The 21316-nt window shown below is 31.1% G+C and overlaps 2 protein-coding genes across 3 annotated transcripts; both read right to left on the bottom strand.

Moving 5' to 3' along the window:
• Positions 1-16: 16 nt before the first annotated feature.
• LOC109801592 (subtilisin-like protease) lies at positions 17-2983 on the bottom strand. Its single transcript, XM_020362703.3, has 2 exons — positions 2380-2983; positions 17-2201 (listed from the first exon to the last, which is right to left on the bottom strand). Exons 1-2 carry the CDS (start codon positions 2894-2896, stop codon positions 403-405), a joined length of 2316 nt encoding a protein of 771 aa, XP_020218292.2. The 5' UTR covers positions 2897-2983; the 3' UTR covers positions 17-402.
• Positions 2984-6090: 3107 nt separating this feature from the next.
• LOC109801593 (protein TPX2) lies at positions 6091-13793 on the bottom strand. Of its 2 annotated transcripts, XM_029271828.2 has the most exons (19): positions 13627-13793; positions 13230-13459; positions 13051-13143; positions 12677-12763; positions 12251-12392; positions 11244-11352; positions 10791-10841; positions 10482-10579; positions 10308-10389; positions 10152-10214; positions 9051-9143; positions 8762-8820; positions 8586-8664; positions 7180-7245; positions 7019-7081; positions 6768-6845; positions 6634-6678; positions 6450-6538; positions 6091-6370 (listed from the first exon to the last, which is right to left on the bottom strand). In XM_029271828.2, the coding sequence occupies exons 2-19, from the start codon at positions 13414-13416 to the stop codon at positions 6352-6354; spliced, it is 1503 nt and encodes a 500-aa protein (XP_029127661.1). In that variant the 5' UTR covers positions 13417-13459; positions 13627-13793; the 3' UTR covers positions 6091-6351. The 2 variants fall into 2 exon arrangements, with proteins under 2 accessions (XP_029127661.1, XP_020218293.1); XM_020362704.3 differs by lacking the exon at positions 13627-13793 and having other exon boundaries at positions 13230-13579.
• Between the last annotated feature and the right edge of the window lie 7523 nt (positions 13794-21316).

Raw genomic sequence — 21316 nt, 5'->3', positions numbered from 1 at the left:
ACAGCCTGCACAAAGATTAAGACAAAACATTTGGATTAATTAGATCGATCTGAGGATTAGAAAACAATTCCTGCACGATCCAAAGGACATTTTGAAGAGAGAATTCCACCGTGCATAATAATTTTATCAGGTAAGACACAAACTGTCTATCGTAAAAATACATAAGGTCATCATATAGAAAAAACATCATATTAAAAAATAAATAAGAAGTGCTGGTACATTTCAAACCACGTGCGATTATCTTAACACAACAAAATCATTTGTTAACAAATTAATGAAGTTGTACTAGATAGCTAGGGAACGTACGTCTTGGCAGACATTAATTTCATTCCCTTCTTTATTTCTTCATGAGCATTGAGCATTGAGCATTGAGCATCATCACCTCACCCTCATGCGCATGCATCACTTGAAAATAACAGATATGGGGATCCTAACAGCGTGTTTGTCAGACACCCTAACCCAGGTGAGAGAACCCTGAGCGAAGCTATTGTTGCCTCTATTTTCCTTTATCTGTGGGATAAACTCCACAGAGAATGTAACCTTCTGGTTCACCTCAGTGAATGTTATCTGACTAGGGTTCACGCTCATACCCAAGGCCAAAGGCACATCAAGATCCACGACGTAAGTTGATTCAGCAGGTCCAACATTGGTCAACGTTCTGGTGTAGTACTGTGAAGTAGACCCCAACAGAATAGAAAACGAAGGGTAATTGAGTTGCGCTTCCGGTATGGCATGTACATCGGAGCACCTCACTCTCCTCTGCACAAGAATTCCAATTTCTCTGTCCCCATAACCCAAACCACACAAATAAGGAATGTAATCATCTGGCTGAATGTCATAGACAAGCCCTGGATCATTTGCCTTATTAGGGTTAACATGGCCTGCACCAGTTGCAAAAATGTCAGCAATTTGAAGCCTTTGGTCCAATATGGGTTGACCTCCAAGGTTGACCGTGTAGGCAGTGGTCATGATCGCTGACTTTATAGCCGCGGGGGACCAATCAGGGTGTGCACTCTTGAGCAATGCAGCAATGCCACTAAGGTGTGGACAAGACATTGAGGTTCCCGAAACAATGTTATACGCTGGGATTTTGTTGTCTACGGACAGGGCCCATGCAGCTAGGATGTTCACTCCGGGTCCAATGATGTCGGGTTTCAGAATCCCGGGACTCTCCTGGCTTGGCCCTCTTGAAGAAAAGAAAACAACTGCTGGAGCAAGTGGATCACCAATCACGGTTCCTTTGAATTTGATTGTTGCGGTTGGTGAGTAGGTTGAGTTTATGTAAGCTTTTATGGCTAGCCCTGCAGTGTAACTAACCTCCACCGCCGGTAAAACATAAGCAGTAGCGAAAGTGCTGAAGCCAAAGGATTGAGGGTTGGCGAGGATTATGGCTGCACCACCAGCGTTGAAAACTTCTTCTGCTTTGCTGACACTTGGAATGTTTCCACCTATGTCGCACACCACCACTTTTCCCTTCACATCAATGTTCTTTAAGGATCTTGGTGCACAAAAGGCAGAAGATTTGTTTCCGTTTTGACCTGCATACACAAGTGGCAACAAACTTTGTGAAAAGTCTTTGGGTTGGTTCAAAGATTCCCCTTCGAATTCTAAACCGTTTCCAAGCACTGCTGACGCTACTATTTTTCTGTCAATGGTGCTTGCACCGACGGTGAGGATCCACGGTGCTTCGTTTGAAAGAGTGCTGTAGTCAGGGCCAGCATTCGCGGCTGAGCAACTAACGAAAACTCCGTTCTGAACGGCAGCGAACGCGCCAATCGCGATAGGGTCTTCGGAGAACGGGAGAGAGCCTAAACCAAGGGAGAGAGAAAGAACATCGACGCCATCGTCAATGGCTATGTCCATTGCGGCCAAGATGGCACTTTCAGTGCATCCAACTTTGTCGTTGCACACTTTGTACATTGCTACGTGTGCATCGGGTGCCATGCCAGCCGCAGTACCCAGAGCGTTGCCGAAAACGCTAGCGTTCGCTACAAATCTTCCTGCGGCTTCTGCAGCAGTGTGGGTTCCATGGAAGAAGTTTTCAAATGGAGGCTCTTCATTGGCGCTTTTGAGTAAATTCCTCGCACCGATGAGTTTGTTGTTGCATGTTCTTTCCCCTGTGAATTCGCAGTGTCCTTTCCACTTCGCTGGAGGAGGTGGCATCCCTTCATCGTTGAATGATGGATGGAAGGGGTATATACCTGTTGGAACACAACCAAGTCCTCCATTATTAGAACAATAATAAACATACAAAGTCTCCATAATACGTTATCACAAAAAAAAAAGAAGTTAATTTATGAATATCCAAGTTCAAAGTACACGATATCTGATCATGTGAATCACAATAACAAGACATATTAGAAAACAACCCATAAATACCTGTGTCTATAACTCCAATGATGACACCTTTGCCAAGGTTGGAGCTATTCCACAATCCTACTCCTTGTCGAAGACCAAGGAATGAAGGAGTGTGTGTTGTGTGCAGAGAAAGGGTTCTTTCGGGACGAGCTGACACAATCTCCTCCTTGTCTTGAAGAGCTTTGGCCTCTTCTGGGGTTAGCTTCACGGCAAATCCAGAAGCCACGTTGCGGTAAGAGAAAAGCACTCGTTCCTTGTGGGAGGGTGTTGGAAGGAACGAGTGGTACCAGTCGTGTAACTCTTGTGATTGAAGAAAAACTGCGCCCTCGGGCTTTTTGACGTGAACAATGTAAGTGAGTAAGTTGTTGTTGTTGTTGCCATGCTCTTCGGCCACTGAAGTTGTTGGGCTGACGCTAAGCATGAGAGTTAGGGCAAGGAGCAAAGCAAGCTCCATCGCTTTGCCTTTCTCCATCGTTGGAAGGAATTTGATTTGCAAAAGAAATGTAGCGTTACTTGGGGTTAATTGGCCTAGTGCCATGCATGCATATATATATAAATATATTGGGAAACAATGGGTGTGATTAACAATGGCCAATTGGTCATAGTTTACTAATTGGAAAACAAGTATTTGGCCTGCAATAGTTGAGGAGTATTATTCATATAACAATTTTCCTAGCGTTACTTTTTCTTTTTTACGTACATTTGTGAATCATATTAATTATTGGAATAATATCTCAGTTTCTCTCTGTCTTTCTCTCTCTCTCTCTTTTTAATCTTTTACATTTGTTGTATGAAATAATACACATGTAATTTCTGAGAATAATGTGCAGGCCTAGGACGGCTTATTATCCAAGGTATTTAGATGTAACAAAAGACTAAGAATTAAGGCAATCACATGGTAATACCCGCTAGCTCTAACTTTTGTGTCCAGTGACAATAGGTGGAGACGAGAGTACATTCTATTCTACAGCTGTGTTCTGAAACGTATCGCTCTAACATTGCCATTTGTTCCTCTCGCTTCTCATGAATTACACACAAACAAACAAGTTTTACATTTATAAATAGAAATTTCAATGTTAGATCAAATTTTGAAATATATATTAGTACGCTTCAATTTTTATTCATTGGAATTATATCAAGCAAACTAAGTTTAAACATAAAATATAACATATTACTCTAATTCCTATCATTAGGCAGATCTTAGTGATTTTATTATAAAATTATTCTAATATCTCTTTGATATAAATCAAATATTTACTTTAATTATTTATACTTTTTTGTATTAAAATTTTTCTTCTTTTTCTTTTCCAAAATCTCATTATTTATACTCATGTTTTTTTATTTTAACATTTACTCCTACTTTTAAATTCAAACTATGTTAATCTATTATGGTCGATTTAGAGGTGAGAGGTTAAGTATATATAAAGTTTTAGATTTAAATTTATTACCATCATTGTAACTATATATACATATTTGTCTCTTTTAAGGAATTATATATATATATATTGCATTTCATAGTAATTCGAACAATATTTTTGCCATATATGTTTGAGATTGTTCCGCATTGATGTGCAGTTCGAAATTTATTATTATAAAATAACTATGAAGCAGAAAGGATAACCCTAAAATCAGTACTAGAAAAATAGCTTTGTTATAGTTAAGATTTATGGCCCAGATATGCATTGTCACAAATGTTGAGCGGAAGAAACTTTTGGAGGTAACAATTTTCAGCTTGTATATTGTAAGTGAAATTGGTATGTACAGACAGCCATTGGAAGAAACTTAATGGCCTAGATCATCGAGTGATATCTAGCTAACAGAACAGTGCATTCAAGTCCTTAAAATTGGTGACTCAAATTCTTGGCTCAGTTCGAAAATCTTGCGGTGCTATTAATTTAGTGAAGAAAATTTTAAGAATCTTTGAGGGTTTGCGGTGGTAGTAGAGGTCTCGGGCCCAATACCAAAACCCACGACTGATCCCGTTTGAAGGGGAAGAGGAAGTACCCACATTATATACCTTTATGTTTTGGGGCTAAAATTGTATATACACTATAACCACATTATTTGTTTCGGTAAGGATACTCATTTTAACATAAAGTTGTTTAAGTTATATCTTGCACATTTTAAATGCCAGGTCATTTTAAAGTAGTTTTAGCATTTAAAGTTGTTCCACATCTTGATTCGGAAACTACAACGTTGAGCAGCAATTTTTTTTCATAGATAGGAATTAGAATAACGGAAACAAAGTTTAAATTTAGGCCTTGTCCGTACTATTTCAACATCTATCACTCAACAAATCTTGGTGGTCTGTTGATGGGCAACATAGAGGTGGTATTTGAACACAGTATAAATGTTTATCTTCTTGGGCCGATTCTTTTTTCTTGATAAGTAAAAACTTATTAAATTGGGATTACTAGAAGTATTCTAACCCAGGAAGTGTTATTGGGAAGAGAAAAGACAATTGAGAACGGTAACAGCTAGAGTTTATATTTTATAAATCAACTCAATAATCAGAAAGTAAAGAATTCGTCTTGTGCTAACATGTGTACTTTAACAATGTTAGATTAGACAATCTTTGGTGCTTGAAATAGAAACGGATACTTTTCTGAATTCATAATAATGAGCTGAGAATTGAGAAGTAGAAAACAAAGAAAAAGGTTCAAAATCAAAACAGAATTGTTCTATCATTTGTACGTGCTCTGCATCTTCAGAGGTGGTCAGTTTGAAACTCTTTCGTATAAAGGTTATCTACTCACGGGATGATTGTTGCATCACTTGAAAAACGAAAAAAACCTAAAGCAGTGGTTTGGCTTCTCTTCAGTGCCCTGCCAAAAAACTAATTCTTTACTCACTTCCTGTGACTGTGACGTGTGTTAAAATGACACCTCCTTAAAATGATCCCAAGTCCAAACAAACCTTGCTCAGTGCCGACGAAGGGAGATTATTTTGGCATCTTTTTTTTTTTTTTTTTCTTTCTCTATTAGCACCCGACTCTTTTTCAGTTTTCGGAAATTAATTTCCTGAATAATTTTTACATGAAAACTAATTTTCAGAATGTGAATAAATAAAGAGAAAACAGATAGTGCAAATAGAAAACCTTAAATAAATAAATAAAAGATAGTGCATACAGAATCCCCCAGAAAAAGAATGCAAGGTCAGAGATGAGGAGAAGTGGACTAAGTTTGAGTGGATTGGGTAGAAATAATAGATTTTGACAACTCAGTTATAACTTTCCTTTAACAACTGCATCACTAGCAACAAAAAATATAGGGTATTTGATCTTGCGCTTTCACTCGGGTCATCAACAATTGGCGTCTGTTTGGTTAGTCTTAACTATTATTTATGGTTTCCATTTAACTCACGTTCCAACATGATGTTGCCATTTGCAAAACAGGCTTGGCAAAGAGAAACCTTTGAAGTTGAAGGTGGCCTATCACATGAAACGTTGGACAACAAATCATAGAGCAAGAAATAAGGATACCCACGAGTGATAATACAAGGTCACTTCGAACGGTTGGATGAATTGCGGAATTCTGTTTCAAGCAAATTATACTCGAGGAAGCTACAATTGAATTTAGTCTATTCACAAATAAGTGAGAGCTATATAATATTTAATTAATTTATCTGTTTATGGCACCTGTTCTTATTGAAACCAAATGATTTAGCTGTTTGGTTTCAAGATATGGACTCAACATCCGACTATTATATTGATGTTATTTAACAGGCAGAATATAGGCTTAAAAGTTATAATACACTTGCCTGTTAACGATTTATTATTGGATTGTCATGTAGTTGTACAAGATACAAGTGATGCAGAATTTAGTATGCTAACTTCTGTCCTAACAAAGTAATTTTCTAAGATTCTGTGAAAAAAAAATCTGGGAAAAGTTGTTAGGCTCTTGTTAGATTCAGCTATGTTGCCATCGATGTTCAACTCGGCAGAGAAAATATTTTCTTAGTTATGTTGCATGTTGGCCCTTGTGCGTATTACCGTCATCGAATTCCCAAGCTCCTGCACCATTTTAGTTGAAAGCTGACGATATAGCTAATAAAATGTTCCAAACATTAGTAGTTGAAAGCTGACGATATACCTCCTTGCAGCCAACAGAGTACCAGCGTCACTGTCGCAGCCGTCCCTCCCACTATGAATTTGCTTTCCCCCAAATACAAAAGGCATTTCCTAAAGCATTTGTCAGATAGAAGATGAATATTGAACGTCTACGATGTATCAATAAAAAAAAAACATTCAAAACCGAAGGGGAAAAAAGACATTACCTTCACGCCCAGATGAAAAGAACTTCCTATATTTTCTTTTGAATCCTTGCATCCAGAAACAAATAACTCAGTATGCTACCAAGACAAATGAAAAATAATACATGATTGTCAATTCAAAATTGTAGAAGGAAAACCTCTCTGAACACTCTGGAATGCCGAGGCAGATTCAACTGAGATCCGTTATTTGACTGCACTTCGGATGCTAGGGACATCTGTTAACATTTTAGGAAAGGAGAATGAATAAGAATAGTGGAATTAAATTTTCTTTTTTTATCAAAAGTAACACTAACCTTTAATGTATAATGGCTCTGGAGTAAATTTAAAGAAATTTCACTAAAGGAAAAAAAAAAACGTAAGGAACAAGAAAAAGTTAGCATAAATTTACCTTGCTAAAGAGTTCAATTGGTGGGTTATGCTGAATCCTCTTTTCCGTATGAAAATTAAATTCCTGTATGAATTGAAGCAAGAAGTGATTTCGTCGTGTTTTTTTTTTTATTCAAAGTCTCCTAATTATTAAGGGGAGAAAATACAAACGAACCAACTCACCATAGGCACAGTGGTTTCCTGCTTTCTGTTCCGGAAAACACCAATATCTCCTTTACTTGAAAGAATCTGCATCGGCACTTTACAGTAGGTAGTACAGCAGACAAACAAATAACGGGAAGAGAATAGTTGAACGTACTTGATACAGATAACAGAATGAAAATGAAGTATTCTAATAGAAATTCATCTGAACTTCCACGTTTTCATTGACATCTCTTTCAAAGATCAGACTACTTCAATACATAATAACAATAAGCAAAAGAAAATTTATAAACAAATTAGAGTTACCAAGCTTTCCTTCATAGTATTTATATTGACTTAGAGAATAAGTACAATAACATGAATTTTAAAGGAAGTTCTCTTGACGAACTGCTTCAGAAATAAATTTATGCTAATCTTAGACTGGGTCTTAAAAATAAAATTATCTTCTGATTTCACAGAAAAAAAAATGACAAGCAAAAACAAAAATAATAGAGTTGAAAACTTGTATACAGAACAGCAATTTTAAGATGCAACTTCATCATAACTAGTGACATAACATTTTTGCAACTTTTCTTCTTAAAAAGTTTTAAGAAGTAAAGACAAACAGAATTTTAAGAAAAAACAGCAATCCTTTTTTAATGAAGAATTGAAAAGGGAACTATTACAAAAAAAGCTTGTTTTGGAGCTTTAGACTTTGACTTCTTTATCGTTCTTTATTTCAACTTGAAAATATCTTTTAAGCATAAATTTTATATTTTATTGCTAAAAAGCATGAACTTAAATTTAAAGTTATTATTTTTTATGACAACTTTAAAGTAGTTTTTAAGCTCTTAAAAAGACGAGCCAAACTCTACATTTTGACTCTAACAAAAACAAATTTTATCAAAAGACAATTTAGTGAATTAAAAGATAAAATAAATAAATAAATAGTCTGGCTGGTGGAAAAATATACAATCTTCCATTATTAATTTCATCATTATTTATGTTTTTAAATACAGATACATACGGTAACTAAACTATATAATACAAACTATAGCTGCTTTTCTACATGAATCGAAGTTATCTCATCATCAATATGAATTTCTTTGTAGACCAAAGGCCTGCTTGTTTTACACCCAGAATTAGTTTGATTGGTAATATATCTCGAGACTGAAAATTGTATTTGTATGAATGATGTATAACCATGTTTTATGATAAAAAACCCCATATTGGTTATGCAATTTGATTACATGTATTCATTGAGCTCTACAAATCGTATATATAGACTATTTTTAATTGGAGATAGATGCTTGGTTAAAAGTAAGAAATTTGAAAATGTTAACTCATACTACTGGAATATAATTTAAAGTTCATAATTTAATTTCTTCATATAGCTGTAGTCCAGGTATCTTCTTAACAACTTTTTTGCTAATATAATATCTCATTACCTTCTTATTGAGAGGCCGAGCTTTAAAACTATGTGCAAAATCCAATCCATCATGCTTTGGAGCACCCATGGCAGACGGTCTATGCAAGGTAGTATTTTGAAGTTAGTACCTTTGTTCCATGATTTACTTGGTTAAATTCAAATGTTAATTCTAACATTTATCATCACATTTGTTACCTTCTCAAATCCCTGATTTTATATTCTTGAGCAGTAACAGCAGTATGTTTGTCCAAATCCTGCAACCAGCTAACTTCAGTTTCCCAGAGATTACTACACATATCTATCTTGAAACAAGAAACTAAAGCAAGACAATGCAGATCAAAATCACAAGCAATTGAAGGTTCAGAAGTTTCATGACCAATGTAATTCATACATCGGGTACAAGAAAAATTAATGACGTTGACAGAATACAGCAATGTGAAGAGCCATTAATGTTACTACTTAAAACTGTGCGAACTAAATTAACCTTATTAGAATCATTGCAGTGAAGTGAAGATGATGAAGTCGTAGATGTAGATGTATGCTGCATGGCCCTCTCTTGTGTCTTAAGATGAAATTCCTGAGAAGCAAGACATAAAAAAAAAAATCATTGGTTCATCATGATGAAAAATGGCAGAAGAAACTTGTTTGCTTAGTTAATCATTGGTTCAATTCTTTTCCACTTCTTGTATTATTGTCTCTACGGTACTCTCTGTCTAGTATTAGTGTAAATGTCTAGGTTCGGCATATCATTTGCATACAATAACTAGGAAAACTGGATATTTGCTTTGTATGTATTATTATAATTAGAGGGGCCGTGGCACTTCGTGCTTCTAATAATTATACATAGACAAATATTAGAAATTTTAGAAGATATAAGATTTTTTTTTTTACATTCAAGGTATAATAGTAATAAGTAATGTAAAATTATTTATACGATTGTATTATTTATCTAGTGGGGCCGAGACACTTCGTATTGGATAATTCATGCAAAGGGGATATGTTTATACGAATCGAAAGGAACAAAAATAGTTCGTGCAGATATGTTTTCTTGTAAAATTATTTATACGATTGTATTATTTATCTAGTAGAAAAAAGGCACTACGTGCCTGTATTGTATTAAAAATAATAATAAAAAAATGAAAAGTTACTCATAAAAAAATAATTATTAAAAAATAAATAAAGGATAAAATGATCCATATAAAAATAAAAACTAAAAATAGTTATTGACAATGATATTCCCTTTATATATTAGTATAGATTTATTAGTTTGAAGTTTTTAAATTTGATTAAAAATATTTTTTTTTATTTTTTAAAATAAAAGGGTATAATGGTCAGAAAAAGTGGAGATCAAGGTAGTTACCGAAAAGAGTATCCTTTTTATATATTAGTATAGATATTATAATTATAATTATATTATTATATTTGATAAATATATATATATATATATATATATATATATATATATATCAAGTCCATGGTGTAGTTGAAACACAGTTTTCAGCAAATACTTCTCTTTGCTCTCTTTCTGCATGACGAAATGGTGATAAAACTGGATGAACAACAAAAGCAAGTATCAAGAGCTTACTTGAAATTCTGGCAACCGTGGAGTGCTCCTCTTGGGAAGTGGTAATGAAGGAGCATTCAGAATCTAGATTATGAGCATAATTAGTTAGGGGGAAATGATGGAAAAATTACAACAAAATTAACCTAACAACCAATTATAAATACAATGAGTACCAACTTTTCTATTTAATGGGCGTGCTTTGAATCTGGGGACAGCCACTGGCACTGTCACAACTTCTGCCTCTGCAGCAGTTTTTGGTCTGGAAGGCACATGTATAATATATTGACTTCAATTATGTGAGGAAGAAAAATCATTTTCATTGAGATTTTACTAAACACCGGAATAACAAACCTAATCCTTTGTGCTCTGTGAGCTGTTTCTAAATCAGGCTCTCTAGGAATAGTAATCTTAAGCTTTGAATGTCCAGAATTTTGATCAACAGTTGCAACCTGTGAGAATACATAAACATCAGGAAAACAATAAGGATGGATTTTTTGGTTCAGTTGTTTACAAAATCAAATAGGGAAAGCAATATGAATGACAAAAGTGGACAAAAAAATATATGGGACACAATATGAGCATCATACAAATCATATGAAGAATATATTTGACAAGTACAATCTACTCAAGCAATATGCATTACAAGTTTACAACTCTTACCTTCTTAGGTGTCTTGTGGACAAAATTAACTTGCTGCTTCACGTCACCAACCTATCATAGAGAAGATACAATAAGCAACTCAATTGTCCTGTCTAAAATAAATGGAATGCCAGCAATAAATTCACAGTTCATGGTTTCAAGTACTTCCATGCTACCAGCCAAACATGGGGACAAATTTAATTATAAATTTCTAGTAAACTATAATCCATTAAATTGTTCATCATGAAAAGAATCAACTAAGTTTTCATAAAGCATTTCTGATGCATAAAAATGGAACACAATTTTAACAACAAATGTTCTTTCTGATATTGTCAGCAACTCATTAGGAGTTGCACAAAATTTTACAGCACTAAATGGATTATATCTAAGCATTCAAGCAGAGATAAATGTACCAATCACTTCTTCAGTTACTAGATAGTCAAAGGCAGAAGTAGAATAGTCAAATTTACAGACCTTTTGCAATAGACCGCCTTCTAATTTCTGTCGTTTGGCAGCTTGACATTCTATCCCAGAAGAGGTAGATGAATTTATTTTTCTGTTATGATCTTGTACTTTCTGAAACCTGAGGTCAATGGAAGACTTTAGTTTAGATGATATAAGGAAAAGCAGTTTTCTTTACCATGGATTAGAAAGCTAGACTACCATAAAACATTACAGCACCAAAGAGAAAAAGTAGGGAATAAGTGCAGTAGTACTCCAGCAGTCCTACTTAATAAGAATTCATGACTTCATAACAGACAGAGCAAGAGAGCATTTAAATCAATGCACCATGTGTGCTATTACTGCTCACAATTACAAACATGTAACTAATAAAAGGAGTATTGCCGACTCGTTTCTTAGTGCATTTATTCTATTATACTTTTTTATCAGCTAAAAGTTAACGTTATAAAAAGTTGTGCATGTTTAAGTAAAATTTTTAAATAAAAAGTGAGACTCGTGTAATTCTAAAATTTTGAACAAATTTAGTATGTTAATTAACAGTGAAAAGTGTGTGAAAAATAATAATATATCGAAAAGAATGATGCTATTTGACTAATTGTTGAACTCACATACATGCACAGAGACGCACACAAAGGTACTGAAGAATGATAAAGTTGAACATCATGATGAGAGGAGAAAGAGGAAATAAAAAGTGAATGACTGAAAAATGCATCTATATTATATTATTTTAGAATAGCAAACCCAATATATATCCAAGGGAAGGAAAATAGAAAATAAACAAAAATAACTAACTATATAAGTCATATAAATCCAATACTAATAAAAGGCAACATTGACAATAAGTATATTAGAAAATGTGTGCTATCACTGCTCACAATTACAAACATGTAACTAATCAACAAAAAGAAGAGAACAAAAGAATAAGCTTGCCAACTAATCAAGTGTTGCTTGACTGATTGATTTTCACTAATAATTCATGCCTTGAACCATGACAATAGACAAGTTTCTCCAGTGATCACCTTGAGCTAACACTTTGGAGGGGCCGATTTTGCTTAGCCAACTGACTAGCAGTAGGTTTCATTAGTGTTGAACCCTTCATCACAGCAGTTTTTACCTTAGAATTCAAATTGCCACTGTTTGCCTTACTGCTAAAGGTCAGTCCTGGACAGACACAATTACATGTCAAGCTCAAAGAGAAAAAATAAAAAATAGAATAAATGCTGAAACCTAATGTTTTAAACAATAGAAGCATAACTTAATACAGTTCACAACAAAAAATGCCGTGGCACAAGAGATTATTACATAATTAGGTTCACAATTCAAACAACAGGATGAGTGAGGAAGGATTACAAGATGCTCTATGGCAAAAAACATAAATCTTTGTAAGACTGTCCCCTCCTTACTTAACATCATCTATCATCCATCATGCTATCCATAAAATTCACCTGTAGTTACTTGCAACAGTTGCATATTAACATCCCTAGAAACTCCGCCAAGGAAAGCAGAAGTGTTACCACCCTCTCCTTTTGAACCTGTCAAGTAAAAAGCATCAGTGAGCCAAGAGCCATGCCCTTTCCAACACAACACAACAAAAAATTGGAGAAAACTCTCCTTCTAGTCCTGAGATTGCAAACGTAGGCCATTTTCCACTATCGTTTTGCATAAAAAACACTAGATTAATGCGAATGTCGTTCTATAAAATCAGGATTACGATTAAGTCAATGATTAAAGTGACGAATGAATGCTCACAACTCTAGAAATTTGAGTTAAGATTGTGTTTACCAAGCGCGAGAGTAAAATAAAGAAGAAAATTGCATACCGCCATGGTGAAAGACGGTGCGGGAAACGGTGCGGTCTGATTCTGGATAGGTGCAAACGTCGTCGTCTCTCACCACAAGCTTCGCCACAAAAGCTGAACAAGAAAAAGGTGATTACCAAACAAGGCACATTTACGAAAAAAAAATGAAAGAAAAAAAAGAAAGAGATGGTTAAACGGACGAGAAGGAGGGTAGCTTCCGGCGGATTGAAACCATAGTTCGGCTTGGCGAGCTTGAGCAGGAGATTCTTGTGCACTGAAATCGAAGAATCGAACTGCGTCGAACTCGTAATCGAAGTCAATCTGGTGAGCAACGAAGACTTGGTGCTCTATTTCCATATCTTCCTCTTCCATCATCATCATCATCATCGTTGAAGCTGAGATAGGTTTTCAGTTTTCATTCAAATGGCAACTGGCAGCACCGTCATCATTAGAGTGATAAATAAATATTTTGTGAGGTTCAAAGTGATGAACTGAAAGAATGGATGGGCAGTGTTGAACATGAAAGGAATAGAAATGGAAATTGAATATATTATTTAATAGAAATAGAAATGTAGTGATCTAATAGAAATAGAATACCCTGGCAGTGGCATCCATGGGTTGCGGTGGGTCCCGCAGGGAGTAAGTGAGTAACGACCAACGATCCAAAATTTGAATTGTATAGGAGAGTGTGTTTGGACCGATTCGTCCTCTGGATATATCTTACAATGTGAATCTCTGCTTTGGGCTGCCTTTCGTCATTTCGTGTGGTCACTGCTCAGACCCTGCACGATGCAAACTCTCATTTCGGCGCCTCCTCGTTTATCCATCATATTTGCAAAATTCTCCCTAACGGCTCTCTTTCATTGCTTTTGGGCTGGGCCGAGGCTTGTTCATCGGCCTATATATGCAATCTGGTTTATGATATATACACCTCTTTTTTTCTATAAGTACACCTCCTTTTTAAAACAAAAATAATTAAAATTTAAAATATTCTTAATTTTTTTAATTTTGTATTTTGTATTTTTTAATTTTATATTCACAATATTTAATTTAATATTTTTTTTTCACATATTTTCTCTCCTTTTTTAATTTTTACATGCATTCCTTACCTTTCCTTCACCTCACTTATTTTGGTAGCATGTGAAAATTAAAAGAGAAAAAAAAGTATGTGAAAAAAAAAAGAAAAAATTAGCAAATTGAAAGTTAAAGATATAAAATTAAATTTTTTTTTTAAAAAAAACTATAATATTTTATATTTTTTTAAAATAAATAAAGGAGGTGTACTTATTAAAAAAGGAGGTGTATTTATCATGAGTCATGCAATCCAAAGGAAGAAAATATATATTTATACTAATATATAAAGGGGATACCTTTTGTGGTAACTACCTTGGTATCCACTTTTCTTGATCATTATACCCTTTTATTTTAAAAAATTATAAAAAAATTTAACCATAGATAAAAAGGATACTTCAGTTTGGTTTCCACAAATTTTATGACTAATTTACCCTTTATTAATATGTTGTCTTCCTTAATTTATATAGATATAACCGACAATAAAAAAATTCGGGTTTTAAAATCAGACATGTGCCTTTCATCTCCTTCACTTTTCAAACCCACCCACTACTCTCACATTCATAGCTTCTCTCGAACTCCCGATAACTTCTCATTGTACGTTACAATTTTTTTGGTATTTGGGCAAACCAAAACCTATCCTAAAAATTCATGCGGATTGTTATTTCTTCCTTCTGACTTATTGTTGTGATGATTTATTATCTTCCATTATAGGTGTTTCGACATATATAAGTTCAAATTTGTCCCCGTGATACCCAGGTGAAATCTTTTAGTATTTTTTTTTTTGGTATAATTCATTTATACTATCAACGTAATTAGCAAATTCAAAATTTCAGAGACCCATTCATTGCATTGCAACACCTTCTATCTTTCTTTGTAACCATTTCAATTTTTCATTCACATTTACATTTTTATGTTTTGTTGGGTCAATTGCATTGCATGCTTTCATTTTCAATTTCGTCTTTTTACATCATCGAATTGATTTTTGGTGTTTCATACTATCAAGATTCTCTTAGTTTTCGTGCTTTCCTTTCTATGCTGATGGTTTTTATTTTACGTGATGAATATCTATAACAATAGATAAAGGGAATACATGAGTTTGGTTTCCATTATTTTTAAGACATTTATATCCTTTTTTAACTGCATACGCTTTTACTTAATTGTATGACTGTCTTAGGCATAAATGAAAAATAAAAATGTTACGTTCAAAAATCACATCCCTCTCGCTAGAATATCTCTTTTGTTGAAACCACTTCTCTCACATTTAAAAAATGTAACCGCACATTTTAACTATCCCTCTCGCTAGAATCTCTCTTTTGTTGAAACCACTTCTCTCACATTTAAAAAATGTAACCGCACAATCTCTTTTGTTTTTTTTTTTTTCGTGTACCCACCAAAACACAATGGCACCAATGATAACAAATAAAAGTTCAAAAGAGATTATTAGATTAAGAAGTTGCATACGTAGAGAAACCAGGTTAAAACTTTTTGTCCTGTGAAAGTTACTTTTCTTTCTTCTCTCAATCTTCTGTTGTTATTTTAAGTTTTTCTTTTTTTTCTTGACATAAGTGATTGCATTTTAATTATTTATTTCAATACTATAAACTAGAATTTAAAGTACTGTCAACATTTTTTGTTTTTGTTGTGTTTGTGTGTGATTTTTTTATTTTTGCATTTTTTGGCTTCATATGTCCCATTTGATCTTAAATTTAATGGGTTTTACTTATATTTTGCATGACTGTAGATTTTGACCAAATTTTTTATAATTTTCATAGTGATTTCTTTTTATTAATGGTGGTTTTTCTTACTTAATTATGATTTCTAATTGTTATATTTATGAACTATTCCTATATATGTCAGAAGGTTTTTTTTTATTAATGGTGGTTTTTTGTTCATCAACGGTGGTTTTTTATCAATGATAGTTGGTTAGTTTTTATGCTTATATTGATCTCTCAAGGTAACCGGAAGGATATTTGTCGGGAAGTGAAACAAAATGTGAAACCAACAATTAAGAGCACAGATGCACCACTTTTACCACGTTACTGTTTTCAATTTTGGTTTCACTTTTTAAAATCATTTTACCCCAACTCAACCTTCTCTAATAAAAAATAACAATTCAACGAATACAAGTAAAAAATTCATACGTTCATTTCTTACTCTATGAATTTCACACTTTATGTAAAAGCACTAACTACCCTTTTCTCCTTTGATTTTCTTTTTTTAATTTATCTTTATTTTCTTTGATGGTTGGCATATAATAGGTTTTACTTGAATGAAAGCAAGTAGCAATCCTCGGGAGGCCAAAACAAATATTTGTGTTCTATTTTTTTTTTGTGTCAAAAATGTAAAAAGATAAAAAAAAATTCAAAATTAATCTTGCATTGAAATTTCAATTCTTTATGATATTATTTTCTTTACTTTTAAAATTTTTAAAATATTTATTGTTTAGTTTTATTTTTTTGCAGATTCAAATTTAACTCACAAAGATAAATCAACATTCTTTTATTAAGTAAGTGAGTAGTTCTTTCATATATATAATATATACAATCATAGTTTTAAAAACTGGATCGGTCATCGAACCGGTTAAGGTACTAGGTCAATGGGTCAAAGGTTGAACCGGTGGGTCACTAGGTACTACTATTCTCATTCCATTCCCCTGTTTGGCGAAATTCTTGAAACTAATGAATCTATACTTCTATACTAATATATAAATAGGATATCACTTTCAATAATTACTTTTAGTTTCCATTTTCACATTAATCATTTTATCTTTCGTTTATTTTTTAATAACTACCTTTTTATGAGTAATTTCTCATTGTTTTAATTTTTTTTTTCTTTTAATACAATGCACGCACGTACGGAATGCCTTTTTTATACTCAAGATTTTTTTCTCCCTTTTAATATTTTACCAGATTTTTTTTACTAAAAAGTCCTTCAAAATCTCTCTAATACAACAATCCTTTAAAATCTCTATATTTTTGAATATCAATGGATTGTTTTTAAGTTGTAAAAAGTCTCAAATGAATACCAATGAATTTTAATGGACTCTTTAAAAAATCTTGAAAATCCAGATTGAATACTACTGGATTGTTTTTAAGTGACAAAATCCTGATTGAATACAAACAAACTTTTTTACTAAAAAAAAAACTTTTAAAATCCTATAAAATTCTAAATCAATACACCTCCTTAGTAATTGTTTTATATAAATTTTGATAAAAATTCCTATATTTAATAAATTTATTTTTCAATTATTAGTTTAATGAATATAGTTATTTAATAAATATAACATTTAATATTATTTAGATAAAGTATTTATTTATATGTATAAAACATTACATTAATAACTTTTAATTAGTACATTAATGTTTTAGTAATAAATATCAGTTAAGTGAACAATTTAATTTTTTGTTAAATATAATTAAGTCTATTAAATTTTTATTAGTCTAACTATTACGATAAAATTCATGTTTCGACCAATAACTAATATGTTAATTCAAGTCTACTTTATATATAAATTATTTTGCTTAAAGTTATAACGTATTTTCTGTCAAAAAGGAAGAAGAAAAACTTGAGGACATATTTCATTATTATTTTTTGAAATTTTAGTTATTAGTGAATATATTTAATTTTTTTTTGAAAAGAAAAAGGGACACCATTTTTTAACAATAATGAAAACATGCAGAATAGTAAAAATCCTAAACTACCATAGTCACAACGACAGGCAGAGCGCCCCCAAAACAGTCCAAAACCCCGAAAAAGGTATTCAGGTAAAAGAAAAAGGACAACATTGACACATTATACTAAAATATTCGTTGATTAATTTTGACACAACATTCAATTTTATTGATATTTTTTGTTGTTCATTGAATAAGTAAATGGTAAGTTCCATTGTTTTTATTTATTTTTCTCTTGTTTTTTTTATTAAATTAAGGATACAACTGTGTTAAATACTTAAATATAAAGTTTTGTCATCTATAATAATTTTATACTACTTCAACAAAATTAACTCCAATAAAAAATACTTGTAGTTTAGAAGAAAAAAAACTTATTTATTCTTCCTCTACTCAATTTTTTTCACTATTTTTACTAAATGAAATATCCCATAACATACTTTTTCTAACCCAACACTATGGTTAAGATTTATTTTTTAAAAAACAAAATTAAGAAATAAAGTTATTAAATTAAAAGAAGATAAGTTGTCCTAAAATAATAAGAAGAAAAATCAAGATTTTTGCATTCTAAGATACAAAGTCGGGTCTAGTATTCTTAAGATCGATTTCTATTAGTGTTAAATTATATATAACCAATTAAAACACCGATGAGTACAAATTGGTCAATAGACAAAATTACTTTTAAGAATTCATTTTTTTAATCTCATGTTTTTATTTTTTATTTTCACTTTTTAGTTGCAAAATTATCACATTATTTTAAATTGTTTCTTGTTTTTAAATAACTAGTATTTTATCTAGTGTAATACACATTACATGTTTATTATATACAATAAATTATATAAATAATTTTTATTTTTAATATACAAATTATATTTTAAAATTATATAAATAAATATTTTTAAATATATAAATTATATTTTTAATTTATAAAAAAACAATTTATATTGTAACACCAGTTTTTTTAATTTATTTATAAATTTTAAAATAATAATATTTAATTTATAAATAATTTATAGTAATAGAAAATTTAATAACTTGAAACTAATGAATCTATACTTCTATACTAATATATAAGTGAGATATCACTTTTAATAATTACTTTTAATTTCCATTTTTCTATTAATCATTTTATCCTTTATTTATTTTTTAATAACTAATTTTTTATGAGTAATTTCTCATTGATTTAATTTTTTTTTCTTTTAATATAATGCACGCACGGAGTACCTTTTTCCTGCTAGTATTAATAAATTTTTGTTTTATACACTGTAAAGAAAACTTACTTTTTATTTTTAAAAAATTTTAAGAAAACATATACGTTTTGTACTTGATGAAAGGTAAAAATGTACTTTTTTTGTTAAATAAAATATTTTTTTTACACTAATTAAATACAATATTTTTTTGACACCAATTAAATACAATATTTAAGAATAAAAAGTTACATATTTTTGAAAACTAAAAGATATTTAAGTTAATAATTCAGTTTTAAAATGAAATACCTGTTTTTCTTTAATTAGTCTAAATTACATTTTTGGTCTCTTATAATATCAAATTCATAATTTTTGTTTCTCTATTTTTAATTATGTAATTTTAGTCTTTCCAATTATAAAATTTACAATTTTGATCTTCTTGTTAAATGTTCATCTATTGATAATTAAAATTATAATATTAGTCATCACATGACATTAAATAGATACATGACATTCAAAATTTAATAATATTTATGATAAATTTGACTTTTAACTCATTTTATCTTATAAAATTAATAAAATAAAATGAAAATAAGATAAAAATGAGATCTTAAATTATTATTTAGTCTAAATATTATTAAATATTAATAATCATGTCATTTTCTTAATGCCAGATCATGACTAATGATACAATTTTAATAATTAATGGGTAAGTATTTGATTAGAAGAACGAAATTGCGGAATTAAAAATAAAAAATCATGATTGTGAATTTAATATTATAGTAAACCAAAAGTGTAATTTAACTTTTTTATTACCATTAAACTCTTTAAAAATAAATTGTAAAAATACTAATAGTTCATTATTAATATAAAAAATATTATTTTATCATGTATAACGCACAAGTTAAATTATTTTATATACAACTAAAATTTAATTATAAAAAATATATATTAATAAATATTATGTTTAAATATATAATTTATTTTTAAAGATTACATAAATAGATGTTTTTAAATATATAAGTTATATTTTAAATTGATAATAAATAATTTATATTATAATACAAAATTATTTTTATTTATCGATACTTTGTTTTAAAAATATTAACATTTAATTCATAAATAAGTATGATAAATAAAAATTAAATTAAAAAATTCCTAAAAATAATCATTTATGAAAATACTCTTAAAAATGTTATTGTGTTAGATAAGCTAAATTATATTTTTAATATTTTATTTTATTTTTTAGATTTATTTTAATCTTTTATCTTTTTATATTTATATCAATTTGATTCTTTTAAAATAATGATTATTTTTAATTTTAACTGATTAAAGACAATAAATTTAGTAACATTAGGTTGATTTATATGAAAACTATGAAATTGACATTCGAATCCAAAATAACTATTATATAATGAAAATTGTATGAAAAATATATTCATGAACAACTATAAAATTAAATTTTTACAAATTTTAATTTATCATATTTATAATATATTTCGTTTGAATATCAACTGTATTTAATAATTTTCGTATAAATAAATATTATGAGACAAAAGTCTTGAATAACTTAAAAAATAATTTAAAATGATTAAAATAATTGACCTAATTTAGGAGATAAAGAAAAAATAAATATTTTAAAAGATAAAGTGTTAAAATGAATTAAAAAATAAAATAAAAAACTAAAAATATAATTTTCCCCACTAAATAAAAGCTCATGTTTAACATATAAAAATCAATTATAAAGATGATAAAAAAACCTAATCTTTATATAACTTTCTTAAATTATTTATTAAAAAAAAAGCTACCTTGAATTTTCAATTATTAGATGGAGGTTAAATCATATCGAACAAGTTTTTCTGGACGATGAATGTGCCTGAGCATTCCATCAGCGAAAATCTTTCTGGACGTCCACCTTCGGAACCTCTTGACGGTGGAGGAAGGGGTGTCATCGGGGGAAGGAGTGCTTCGTTCAAGGAGAAAGTAATGGGGGAATCATCACCAAAACGGGTCGTGAGGAATTTGCTGAAGGAAGGGGAGATGACCTTGGATTTTGAAGGTGGGGACAGGTTGCTCCCAAAGTTTAGTCTGTCTCTGATGGTGCTGGAACAACTTTCTGTTCCTTGGAGAAGTTGTTTGGTGATTAAGCTTTTAGGAAAGACTGTAGGATTTCTTACCTTGAGAGATAGATTAGCTTCGTTGTGGAAGGTCCAGGGGGGCTTTGAACTTCTCGATATATCGAATGGGTATTTTATGGTGAAATTTGATTTGGAAGCAGATCGGTAGACTGTCATGCAAGGAGGCCCCTGGCTCCTCTTCGACCATTATTTGGTGGTGCGTCCGTGGTCACCTGAGTTT

This window comes from Cajanus cajan, chromosome 11, assembly GCF_000230855.2.
Source record: "Cajanus cajan strain Asha chromosome 11, NIPB_CcT2T_4, whole genome shotgun sequence".
NCBI classification, from domain to species: Eukaryota; Viridiplantae; Streptophyta; class Magnoliopsida; order Fabales; family Fabaceae; genus Cajanus; species Cajanus cajan.
The sequence above is the reverse complement of the archived record's forward strand: the minus strand, read 5'-3'. Positions and strand labels throughout refer to the sequence as shown.